General features: G+C 52.0%; 1 protein-coding gene across 1 annotated transcript in view; it reads right to left on the bottom strand.

Annotated features, from left to right (window-relative positions):
• The window catches only part of DGKK (diacylglycerol kinase kappa), a 65,009-nt gene that overhangs the window by 37,014 nt on the left and 14,848 nt on the right, over positions 1–13,147 (bottom strand). Inside the window, exons 6-7 of the mRNA XM_067548527.1 lie at positions 12,595–12,720; positions 10,830–10,932 (exon numbers count right to left, since the gene is read on the bottom strand). Coding sequence (XP_067404628.1) covers positions 10,830–10,932; positions 12,595–12,720 — 229 coding nt within the window. The remainder of the gene's footprint in view (positions 1–10,829; positions 10,933–12,594; positions 12,721–13,147) is intronic.

The following is a 13,147-nucleotide window of genomic DNA, read 5'->3' as shown; positions in this document are numbered from 1 at the left end:
CAGCCCCGCTCTGCCCCAGAGCGAGGTGTTTGGGGAGAGACAGAGACTCAGACCCTATGGCAATGCAGGCCAGAGAAGTACATACTACCGAGAGCTGCTTTGCAACAGGCCAGGGGTCTAACGGAGGCACCTTCAGCCGGCGTTTCAGGCCAACAGCTCTGGGGGGCGTTTTGGCTGACGTACCTGGCAGCTTCTCGCAGCCGCCGCTCTGCGTGGCAGCCAGGATCTTACACAACGTTTGCTATTAATAATCCTACCTTTGGGCTCGGGGAGGGGGGTCATAACCAAATTCTCTGGCCCCAGACTCGACAAAAGTGCGGCTCTCCCATGCAACCCATGGCCCCGCCCGCTCTTCCCAGCTGAGATTGCCGTGTGTGCAGCCCCCAGCACAACGGGGCTCGGATCCCAATCGGAGCCTCTGGCTGCTGCCCCGATCCACATACTGACAATGACGGACAGGAAAGGAGATTGGCACCGTTGCTGGCCCAATCCTGTTTTCATTAAATACATGAAAGAACAGAACCACAAACACCCCCCCACACACACCTAAGAGGCACTTCAGCCTGATACACTGTACCTTTAATCTAAAGCTAAAACCTCAACTGACTTTTATTGTTCTACCCTTTAAAATGTTCACTTCAGCCTTTTTAAAATATCCAGTTACTGCATAATAATTCAAGTCTGTTTTTACTTTCTATAATTCTATTTGTTTTAAGTCTGTTTGTAAACCACTCCACTGACCATTTTATCTGTTCATTTAATATATTTATATTCAATATATTTGTAAAAACCCTATTTTAAGTATAAAAAGCCACACTGTAAAATGTAATATACCTACCTAATTGTGAAAAACACTGGCAAAAATGAAATAATGTTTGCTTTAAAAATAATATGTGAATTCTTCAGCTAGGAGTTGGCACTGAGTGACTGAAGTGTGAATGGCTGAGCAATTGAGGTGGGTGTAGACAGGGAGAGTGACTGAACAATTGGTCTGAGTAAGAGATATCGAAACAGACAAAGAAAACACCAGCCTCACCTAAAACTGTTTGAGGGAAGAAGAAAGGAGGGAAGATAACTTTTACCATTCAAATGGCCAAAGAGGAGCCCACCCTGATAACTTTGGAGCCAGTCCTCTTCAAAGAACAAAATCTGATCAGGCTTGCAATAATGTGGGTGATTAAGGATCAGACCAAATGCAGATGCAGCATGACAAAGCAAAAACCCATAGTCTTACATGAGGTCTTTTCCCTATAAAATGGGACAGAAAGATGAAGGCTGGAGGTTCGGGTCTACATCACCACACCAGCCAGGAGTACCAATGCACATCGGCAGAACCTTGCTCCTCACCCTTGTGCTACAGTCACCTGGCCAGTGACTATCATGAGCACCAAGAGGCTGGTAACTATAACATCTGTGAGACCCCTATGTATGTTGTCTGTCTCCCTGTCGGTGTATGCCTGTCAGTGTGCGTGAGTGTGAATGAACGTACCAATTGAAACGTGTCAACGAAGTATATTTTATTAAGAAGAATCTCTGTAATTGTAGTATTGATACAATGTTGATGCTGTTTTCCTAGTATTTACATTATTGATACTATTTCACTGAGTAAAGAACAATATTAATGTTGTTACAGTGTTGATACTTTTTTTTATTGATACTATTTACCAAATTTCTGTATTCACAATAAACATGGCTTGTTGCCTTATCCCCTGAAAAAGATCCTGTGATATTTGTTATTTGAAGAACACCGTAGCACAGCGCATGGGGACAGAACTGGAGATGAGCCGTACAGGGAAACCTGTGTTAACCCCTCGCCATCCGTGACACCCAGATAATATGGGGTGACATGCCACGGACACACAGAACATTAGTGTCATATGCTCTCTGGTGCCGTCTGGGGCTGATCTCATTGCCCTGACTCTAATGGAAATAGGATCAGCTGCCCTTCTGAACAGACACTTATTCTTCTCTGAGGGGTACGGTATGCAACCTGTGACTAGATGCCCACACAGCCCCACGTTCTTCCCCAGACACACACTGCCCATCTGGCTATGAGATAGCCCTGGGAATGCATCTGTGCTTGGCACTTGGCTCCTGCTTGAGGAAAGCATCCCCATCAGGAAGGGCATTCAAAACACATGCTCACTGTTACGCAATGCTTAACACCCATTGCAGTCAATGGGACTTAACCTTCAGCACATGCATAAGCGCTCTCTTCAATCATGGCTCTGCTGCAGAAAGGCACAAGCAGAGGCTGCCTGGCAAAAGAGGGGAGCTGGGATGGAGGGTGGAAATCAGGAAAGGCTGCTGGGGTGTGTGGCTGGAAAACAGCCCTGGTTCTCTGCATGGAGGAGCAAAACTCTGGAGGGACATTTGCTGCGATGCAGTCAGGGCTCACCTGAGGATGCACAGCGTTAGCTGAGCAAAGCACTGACTGCTATGTAAACACCATCTGAGCAATCTGGGAGCCCACACAGGATTTACAATCAGTGCAGCGCTTTTAAAGAAATTAAATTGGAAATGAAATCCACTAATGGATCAGGGCTGGCACCTCCACAGAAGGGCATCGATGGCTGGCCGGGAGCCTGCAGCCGCCTCCACCATGGAATCGTTTACTTTCGCTGCTCTTCTCGGGAGAGGATGAGTTCTGCATTCTGCGCAGTGCGTGCCACATGGTGCCCAGTGTGATGCACGTCGCCTGTCACCCTCTGCTCTGGCCAGTGCTGCCTCCAAGGGAAGGGGCTTCCTCGCCAACGCTGGAGTGCAGCTTTCAGTGACTCCGCAGACTGCCATCCAGTGCACGCGCATCTGCTGGGGAGCTACATTGGGCGTGACACCAATGAGCTGACAGCAGGACATATTCAGCCCCCCACTCTACCAAAGCACATCAATCCCAACCCACAGTCCCCCGGCCCTAGGCTCCCCACACAACTCTACTGACGCCACTGCAACCTCAGGCTATTTCAGTTTAGACCCACGCAGCTCCGGTTCTACGTCACCAGGAGATTAAAAAAAAAAAGCCTCAGTAATGTGCTAAGGCGACCTTCCAAGAATCATGGTTTCCACTGGGCTGGATCTCAGGCACCATGGAACGGCATGGTAAGTTGGGCACAAACCAACGACGTTCATTTCTATACATCCAAAGGTAAAGTCACACATCTAGGAACAAAAAGAGCGGCCAGGCTTACAGGATGGGGGGAGGGGCTCCACCCTGTCAAACAGAGATGCTGAAAAAGACCTGAGGGTCATGATGGATAATCAGCCAAGTGCAGCGCTGTAGCTAAAAGGGCTGTATGAGTGTTGGGTATATAAACAGGGGAATCTCGAACAGGAGAAGAGAGGTGATTTTATCTCCATATAGGCACTGGTGCAAACAATACTGGAATACTATGTCCAGGTCTGACGTCCACAATTCCAGAAGCATGTTGATAAATTGAACAGAGTCCAGGGAAGAGCCCTGAGACTGACTAAAGGGTTGGAAAATATGCTCAATCTATTTAGCTTAATAAAGAGAAGGCTAAGGGACGACTTGATCACTGTTTATAAGTCGCTACATGGAGAACAAAAAAATGGATAATGGATTCTTCAGTCCCACAGCTGAAGATCTAACAAAATCCAATGGCTGGAAGTTGAAGCTAGACAAACTCAGAATGGAACCAGGCATACGTTTTTAACAGTCAGGGTGATTAGTCGTTGGAATAAATGACCAAGAGGTGTGGTGGAACTCCAAGAGGCAGTTTTTAAATCCAGATTGGATGTGTTTCTAAAAGAGCCGCTCTTGTTCAAACAGGAACTGAAAGTTCTGTGGCCCGTGTTATATGGGAGATCTGACGCAATGATCATGGTGCTCCCTTCAGGCCTTAGAATCGATGAAATAATGCATGAAATTGAGTGACAGCTCAGAACAGAAGAGCACATGTTCCTCACCAATATCTAATTGGCGGAGGCCCTCAGAGAGCCAGAGAGGCAGGCAAGTGCTACCATGAGGTTTCACCAAGTATCTTTGTCAAGTAGCCACAATAAAGTGTCTGCAGCTTGCCCAGAATGCACTTGTGTGAAATCTAGTCTCTGTATTTCCCCCATCACATTTCTGAGCTCTATCCACCTGGTCTCTCCTGCCTTCCCCGGGCATTGCTAAGCATCTGCTACTGCCAAAGAACAAATGCATCGGATGTGAGAACCAAACCACCGGGAGATGCTGAGTCAGTGCGTAGGTTGCAAGCGGAAGAGCCAGCTTATGTGAAACATACAGAAAATCGCACGGTGTGGGGAAACAGGAAGAGAACTCTCGCTGGGATATTTGAAATCTAACTGGATCCAACATAGGGTAAGGGGCTGGAGAGAAAATTCTGACATCAGAGACCTCCCTAAGCAGGGAGCACGGTGGCACAGTGCTAAGCACAGCTGGGGAGCAGGAAGGAGGAGGAAGGTTTAGTCTTCGTGGAATGCTATTTTGGTGTCCTGTTAGGTAAGAGAGGGCTCGGTTCAGAGGGGCAGCCCCAGACAGACCCCAAGAGGGCACAGGACAAATGAACCATCTACAAGGCCCTGAAAGGAGACGTGCACCCACAGTCAGGGGGAGTTAGGGCTGAGGCAGAGGGAGAGTCCTGCAGTCCCCAGAGTGGAAGGAGAGGCGTGCTGAGGGGATGGAGATGAAGAAAGAAATCATGGGCGATCCCAAGTTTGGGCCAGGAGAGTGGTGAAGGAAGGACTCTGGCGAAGGATGCGAGCACAGAGTGCAAAGAGGACCAAGCAAGGTGGCCATGTGTGTTTGATGCTCCGGAAAAGAGGAGAAAGGAGACCTATGGCCTGGAAATCCAACCACCACAGCCATGGATTGGCCCATGAGAACCAGGAAGTGAAACTGACCAGGCTGATATCACTGCAGCTGTGAGTGAGTTAAACCCAACCCCAAGGGAGGTGCTGGGAAAATTAAGAGAGTCAAAAGATTTCAGCTCCAGCAGTCTCAGGCAGGCAAGAGAGAGGTTTGTGCACAATCCTTTCCCCCTCCTCCCACGAGGGATGCTAAGGGGTGCCATGCCATCATTTCTCAAGGACAGGGGACAGCGTGCCGGAGAAGGGGGGGAAAGAGAGACCAGAGAGAGGCAGATTATTAGCACACAGCCAAGGAGCTGGTTTTTTTTAAATGCATGACTGTTATTTTGTCAGTGTCCCAATGACTAATGAGAGAAGCAGATGAGCCACCGGATGACAGAAGCAGCACAATCATTAAAGAACAAGCAAACAAATATCCGGAGGAGGAGAACATATTTAGATCATCTCGAGTCAGATGGAAGGCCTACCGAGAGTAGTAGAGGATTTGGCTACAAACCCTCCCAACCGTTATCACCCTCTTGCCATTGCTCCCGAGAGACTGGCACTACTGCAGACCTAGGAAACCAGAGAGCCTTGATTCCAGGGATGGATAAGCAGACAAGCTTTTTGAGGAACACGCAGGGAAATCTCTGCTGTACACAAAACCCAGCAGAGTTTTCTAAATTAAAACTCCACCCATCGCATCAAACTGATCTAATCTCATTCCAGGACAAGGTAACTGCTGTACAGAAATAGATAAGGCGAATACAGCATATATTCTATGCCCAGGATTTGGGAAAGGCATTTGATACCACACCCCTCGATACCCTCCCTGAGAAGCAAGGTGGGTTAGGATAACACTGAGGCACTCCAGAACAGATGGCAGTGCTGACTGGAGGCTGCGTCCATTGGCCGCCCTCAGGGATCATTTCTAGCTCCAACCCTGTTCACAGACTTCCCAGAAACCACACCAATCAGACCGTCGGATGAGAGAGAACTAGAAGGAACATGGGGAATATTTCAGAAGTCACTCTCTGCACAGATTCACTCTCCCCTGGGTAAGTGACAGGAATAAAAATTAGCCCAAGTCCAGCCACAAATACAGGGGCAGAGGGGAAAATCAGGGCCAGCTGGAGGGTAAGAAAGAGAAAGACATGGGGTAACAGTTGATGAACAATCACTAGGCAGTGTCCAGTGCCGTGATATCATCCCAAAGACAAGTGCAATCTTAGGGTGCTTAAAAAGGGAAGTGATATGAAACACAGGAGCGAGGCAGGGCCAGTTCTCCTCCCACACCAATGTAAATCAGGAGTGACTCCATTAAAGCCACATTTACACAGCACTGGCTGGATCCCAGGTGCTCCTGGGCACTTCTCAGCTAGCCCCAGCAGTGTTTGCAGAACCTAAACCTTCACTTCGAGAGAATCCCATCTGCAATGAGGGAGTGAAGTTAACCTCAAAGAGTCTGAAGCAACACAGTGCTGGCTATCTGAGTCTGCAGACAGACAGATTGAAACCATCAGCCAGATAAGCCTCAGCAGCCGTAAATCTGCATAGCTCTACTGACTTCAATTCACAGCAGATCTAACTCAACACTGTTCCAAGAGCAGAGCAGACTGCCCCCTATAATCTGAGGGTGTGCGCTGATCCAGAAACCTAATGACGATAATTCCCCTGAAACTATTTCATGACTGATTGTTCTGGCAGAAACATCCGGCTACTCTGAGATAGTGGGCGCCGTGTGAGCAGCGACCTGTCATTTCCCACCCTTATTCTGACCCCAAATAGACAATGGCTGAAATAAAGCTTGTAGCTGTGGGTGTTGTGCATGTGTGTTGTCCTCTGTAGGGGGCTACCAGGGAATCAGAGCAGGACCTGAGAAAAATATCTGGGACGGTAAAGCAATCAAGGATTGGGAGGGAATGACAGAGGAAGCTGTCAAGACTCACAGCCCAAGTGAAGACTCTAGAGGTCAGATTCTGGGAGGTGAGTGCATGAAGGGATGCTACAGAGAGGGGAGCGGGAGTGGCTTGTCTTAGCTATGAGGAGACTGGACAATCTGGATTTAAAAAGCAGCTAAACCTCCTGGGCAGTCCAACTGCTTTGGGAAGGGCAGCGTGGCTCCAGGGATAACATCTCCTCCATCCAAGAGCTGCAGAGCTGAGGTGACATTCGCAAAACGCTGCAGCAACTTAGGAGCCGAAGTCCCATTCCCAGAAGTGCCGTAGGTCCTTAGGGCCCTAAATCCCATTGGCTTTCCATGAGTCTCAGCCTCGACGGCTCACTCCTGAAGATGGGACTTGGCCCCTTTTGAAAACGTGGCCCCAGATCTCCAGCTCTCAGACCGAGGGCTTCTGCTGCCACCCAGCCCTAGCACAGGGCTCTCAGCTTCTCCCAGCCTGGTGCTCCCCAGTACAGCCGAAACACAGTGGTACAGCCACCTTCCCGCCCAGCCATAAAAGCCACCCTACCCAGAAACCTCTCCTTGATGGGCTCCAATCTCCCTGCCAGCTCTCCCACCTCGCCAGTCCTGCCCCTGCCTCACGAACGTCACTGCGTGAGCTTTCTCGCCTGGGACACCCTCCCTCGCCCTCCTCCCCATCTCAATTCACCCCCAGCTCAAGCCTCTCATCCCCACCACCTCCATGTCCCTTTGCCTTTTCCTCTGTTGCTCTGGGACCGCATCACATGCTGGGGGCAACGCTCAGTCACACGTTTATTTCTGTTCATGCTCCTGATTAATCTTGAGTTCCAACTGAGACAACACGTGGATCTGTGAAATTTGTAACCAGCTGTGTCGCTCTCCAATGGGGCTTGTCAGCCAGAAGCAGATCCATCAGGCACTTCTTACGCGTACAACATGATTCAGTGGCTTGACAGTTGCCTAATATTACCCATCTATGGCGCCTTCCATGTGAGGATCTCAAAGCACTAGTTAATTCTCTTCCCCTGACAGAGGCTATCAGACAAGGAATCTCAGTCACAATACCAGCGCGCCCGTCGCACTATGCCCCCCCTGTATGCACCATGAGGGAACACCCTCCTGAAGCTGCAGCACAAAGATTAATGGTCTCCCCCCTCCCCTCAGGAAAAGAATCACAAAAGTGGCCCTCTGGGGCAGCTCATTTCGCCAGGATGTGTTCCTCCCTCGGCCTGTCTGTGAGGGGAAGCAGCCCGTGGAGCTGCAAACAGGGGATGGGGAGAACTGCAGAGCATGGCAACGGGAAGCCCTCCCTATCGTTGGTGTGAAATCAAACAAGGGCCCCGAGAGACAGGAGTGTGCTGTGGGGCAGAGGAGCAGGAGAGAGACGCCTCTCACTCCACACAACCTCCTTAGGAGTGCTTCTGCCAGAGCGGCTGCAAGAGATGAGGAGCTGATGCCTGGATCCTGCAGGAGGGCAGATCCCCTGCAGTCGCCACAAACCCAGGACGGTGGCCTGGAGTTTCCCACATTGCCTTGCCTTTGTATCCACAAGGGAGACCCCCAGTAACTACTTGGTGCAGCTGGTCTCCTGGCCGGGCAAAGGCAGGGGAGGAAATGATGACTCCAGCTGCCAGATAGCAAGGGGTGTAGGTAATGTGTCAACCGGGGCAGAACTGTAACCAGGGCAGGGCGAGCAGGACAGCCACCCAGGGTGCAAAGCCGCAGGGGCAGAAAAATGGGGTGGGAGGGCACACAGTGTCACATGCCCTTCCCCCAGGTTTCTGCCTTCCATTCAGCACAGAGGATTTCAAACTGCAGGGCGCACTGCAGAGCCCGGCTGCCATGAGATGCTCCCCGAGGCACTCGCTCGCTGCTGCCCAGTGCTCCTGGCTCTGCTGCTGGCAGCCGGGCTCCATGGCAGGGGCCAGCTCCAAGGGGCATCAACGGGGGAGAGGCACAAACACATCAGGGGTGCAGCTCGGGGCAAGCAGCCGGACAGAGGCAGCCCGGCTCGGAGAGCAGGGCAGGGAGGGCTGCCGGGCAGCCAGCCAGCGCCCCGGCACCCACAACGCAGAGAACCAGGAGCCCAAGCGGGCCAGGCAGCTCCCACCAGCTTCCAATCCACCAGCTCCTGGCAGGAGGCGACAGTTTTCAAACTGGGGGAGCGCAGTTTGAAAACCTCTGTGCTGAACAGAAGGCAGAAATCGGGGGAGAGGGGGCGTAAGGAGGAGAAGGGGGAAGAGATGACCGCATGTGGCCCCTCCACGTCACCTCTAGGGGGTGCAAATATGCTTGCTCACCCCGGGCACTAAAATTCCTATTCTGGCTCTGAGCTAGGGTCTCGCCAGGCTGTGTAACAACAGATACCGTGGCGGGGATTGTCATGCTGGGTAGATGAGAGGGGAGAGCATTTGTTATATTGTTTGACATCAATGTGTCAAAATCATATTAATCCATGTGAGATATGCCATGTCAGGTACTGTTAGGAAGGTTATAATGTGCTAAGTCAGATGATAATACTTATGTTCATGTGTAATACGTGAAATGGAAATTATAAATATATTTGAGATATCTGTATTTCAAATTGTGCTGCCTGGGCAACACCCCAGACAGGATGGCTGCAGAACAATAGCCTGCTTAATGGCCCATTAAGACATCCCCAGGTGCAAGCAGCCCAGGGGGAGAAGCCAGCATCATTAATGAGTCACCAGAACCTGCCCATGTGACCCTGAAGTCCATATTGGTTCCTGTAAAACTCCACGAGCAGCATGCCTGATGAGGCACCAGGATTGGCCCATGTGACTCTGGACTCCATTTTAGTTCTTGTAACATTCCACAAGACCTCATGGCCAAGGACAGAGGGTATATAAGATCAAACCAGAGGAACCATTTTGCCTTTGTTCCTGTTCAGTTACTGACATATACCTGCCTCTGGATCAATTCTCTTGCGACTGAATCAAAGGACTTAGACCCATCCAGGTGTTGGATGTATACCAGAGGGACTATACAAGCCTGCAACTCCACATTTCTTCTAGAAACCTGATGTATATGGACTGTCAATCATTTGTATGTATCTGATTTGATTTGACCCTTTAACATTTCTCTCATGTTAGTTTCTTTCCTTTTACAATAAACCTTTAGTTTTAGTTACTAAAGGATTGGCTAGCAGCCTGGTATTTTAGGTAAGATCCAAACTTATATTGAGCCAGTACTGTGGCTGACCCCTTGGGGTCAGAGGGAACCTTTTTAGTAAAGAGCATAGAGTTTAAATAACTGGTCTCTTTACTGGACCCAGTGCTGATTTGGGAGCCTGGAGCTGAAATGCAGTAAAGGGGGCTGTGTGCGCTTATGTACTGGCTTCTGTGGAGATTCAGAAGTGCAGTTTGTGGCTGGTTGGGAAGTCTGGCTTTAGTGCCACCCACCAGTCCTGGGAGAATCTGATCTCCGTTTACAGCATGTCCTGACCTTGGCATTTTCAGGTGGCTGCCCTGGGCATGGATGGGTCACAGGGATGCCAGTAAGAGATGGGCTCGGAGGGGTGGAGAGGCTGCTCCCAGCATGAACCACGCAGCAGAGCTGCTCGCGTCAACCTTTCCTGCTTCTGAGCCACTCCGAGGCCACTCCAAGGCACTTTCCCTGCCCAGGGCATAATTGCGGATCCACCTGCTGGGAAGCAGGAGCTGCAGGTGCCTGGCTCAGGGGCTTGAGAGGTCAGCCTCAGCACAGCTCTCCATGGGGCCTCTGGGGCAGCCAGTACATCCCAGCCTGCCAGCTCCTTGCCCACATCCCCGCAGCTGCAGAACGATGCAGGATGGATTTCCACCAATGACGCCAGAGCCTCAACGGGCTGCAACATGGCCAGTCTCTCCTGGATCCCCCAGAAAGACAAACAAGCTCAGTGGGCCTGATCCATGGGTCTCTCCGCCAACGCCGGGCTAGTTCAGCAGAGGTGGAAGCTCTCGGAGCCCCAGGGGCTCAGACTCATTTCCAGCCAGTCAGAACCACTCAAAGGAAGGGCCTTCCCATGCTCCCCTGCTCGGCTCTGCCCCAGCCTGGCTGGCAGCCAGTGCCTGCTGGCTCCGGTACTCACCATCAGAATCGATGCTGTTCAGGGCGGTCGGCGGGATGATGGAGACCTTGTACTGTCCCAGGGGGCACTTCTTCCCAAAGAGCTCTTTGCAGGCGCTGTGAACCTGGAACGGATAAAGCAGCAGGAGACGACATGAGCTTACTGGCCGAAAGCGGTGAGAGCACGACGCTGGGAGCCAGAAGACAAAAGGTCTCTTCCCAGCTCTGCCCCGCCTTGTGTGATCTTGGGCAAGTCAAAGCACTGCTCTGCGCCTTGGTTTCCCCACTTGTAATGGTGGGGACAATAATGCTCATCTACTGCATAGTTTCTCAACCTGTGGTACGTGTAACCCCTGGGGGTACGTGAGACACAGGCAGGGGGTACCCAGGGAAAAACAGAGTGAAGGAAAGATGGGCGGCAGCTGCCGACTTCTAGGGAAGCCGGGTGGCAGCAGCCCGCTTCCTACCCAGTCCCATCTCCCAACTGGGAGGCGTGTGGCAGCCGCCGGCTTTTGGGGAAGGAGGGCGGTAGCCTCCTGCTTCCTGCCTGGTCACAGCTCCCAGCTCAGAGGCGGGCAGCAGCCGCTACAGTCCTGGGAAGCCAGGCTGCAGCCACCTGCTTCCCACCCAGTCCCAGCTGGGAGGCAGGCAGCAGCTGCTAGCTTTTGAGGGAGGCGGGTGGCAGCTGCCCACTTCCCGCCCAGTTGCAGCTCCCGGCTCTTGGGGGAGGCTTGAAGATGGGCAGCAGCCACCTGCCCACATCCCTGGGTCCCAGCTGGCATGAAAGCCTCCTCCTGCCCCAGCTCGGAGTGGGTGGCAGTCACCCATCTCCTGGGATGGCAGCCAGGTGGCAGCCACCTACAAGTTGCCCAGGTGGCAGCCCCCCTCCCTGGCTCAAAGCCCAATACCCAGAAAACTATGACAGCCCCAAATTTCACCAGTTACCCTCTTTTCCTGTCTCTCTCTTTCTCTCTCTCGCCCTCCTTCTCTGACTCTCTCTCAGCCCTTCCTCATCTCAAATCTATGGCATAAAATTTGGCGCAGCACGTTATATTCCCCAGCATTGGCATGCCGCTCAAAGCCTCCTAGCTTTGGCCATCATCACCTCTAGCCCAGGTACATACTTGAGTTGCGCACCCCTGGTGTAAAGGTGGTAACCCTACCCACACTAGATCTGACATCTGTCATATCACGGCCTTATATACTCAGCCCGGCTTCCAACATATGGCTCACAACAGTCTGTAAATATAAAATTGACTGTTGGGTACTTATTCAAATTGTCAGAACTTAGGGGGTACTTGCTACTTAAAAGGTTGAGAAACACTCGTCTACTGCACAGGAAGAGATCAGGGTGCCATCAGTTAATGTCTGTGGCTGGAGACCTTTTCGTGGCCATCGCCATTCTGGGTGGAAGTGGTGGCGGCCCAGCTCCGTTGCCTGGGCTGCCTCAGGCTCTAGTGTCATCCCCCTGAGCAGTGCGGGCAGGTGTTTTGCAGCGGATAACGCCATGGGCATGGCGTTGTAACAAGCCTGTAACCCTGCTTGGTGTGGATGCTAACCGCGCCACAGCGGTCGGTGCTTCCATGCAGCTGTGTTTGACCGGGGCGAGCTCCAGCACAGGCAGAGCTCTGTGTCTGCATCCGCAGTCGCGGCTGTGCCTGCGGAGGGTGGGCAATACTCGCATTTGATCCAGGGAAATAAGAGAGCCCAGTTGTTCAGACACCCCGGTGATGGGCGCGGTAAGAGAGAACAGAGCAGAGGAGGAGGTTGGAGGGAAAGGGTCTTACAATGGCCTTGCACCAGAGGCACCTCCAGTCCTGCAGCCGTCGGACGCTGCCGCAGGTCCTGTCGCACACAGCACACCGAGCGCTCACAGGCAGATTTCCCTCCAGCCACTGATGGGGCATGGCAACCTGAAGAGAGGAAGGTAAAGGAACAGGTGAATTGCCTGGCTTAAAGCTCCACACCAGCCTGGCCGCTGGCCATGAGCACATTCTGTCCCCAGCCCTACCACGGGCAAGTCATGTCAATGCTCGGTGCCTCAGTTTCCCCACTGGGGATGATCATAGTGGCCTCCTTTGGACAGTGCTTTGTGATGTACAGATTGAAGCGCTGATAAGAGCTGGGTGCTGATGCCTGTAAACGCCCCTTGGTATCCAGCAGGGCCTGTGAAACCAGCTGGATTGGCATGGAAGGCGGGGAACCGGTCCTCCACTTCAGCTTGGCGGCTTTCACTGGGCCACCCTTCTTCCACCGCCCGAGGCTCTCTTTCTGAGGGAAATTCCAGTGACCGAGATGCCAAAGCACCCCAGCAAACCAGCTGTCTACGTCTAAGCAGCC

Source organism: Emydura macquarii, unplaced genomic scaffold, assembly GCF_026122565.2.
Source record: "Emydura macquarii macquarii isolate MOO-44397 ecotype Brisbane River unplaced genomic scaffold, CSIRO-AGI_Emac_v2 contig_1253, whole genome shotgun sequence".
Classification (NCBI taxonomy): Eukaryota; Metazoa; Chordata; order Testudines; family Chelidae; genus Emydura; species Emydura macquarii.
This window is presented reverse-complemented; position numbering and strand designations above follow the sequence as displayed.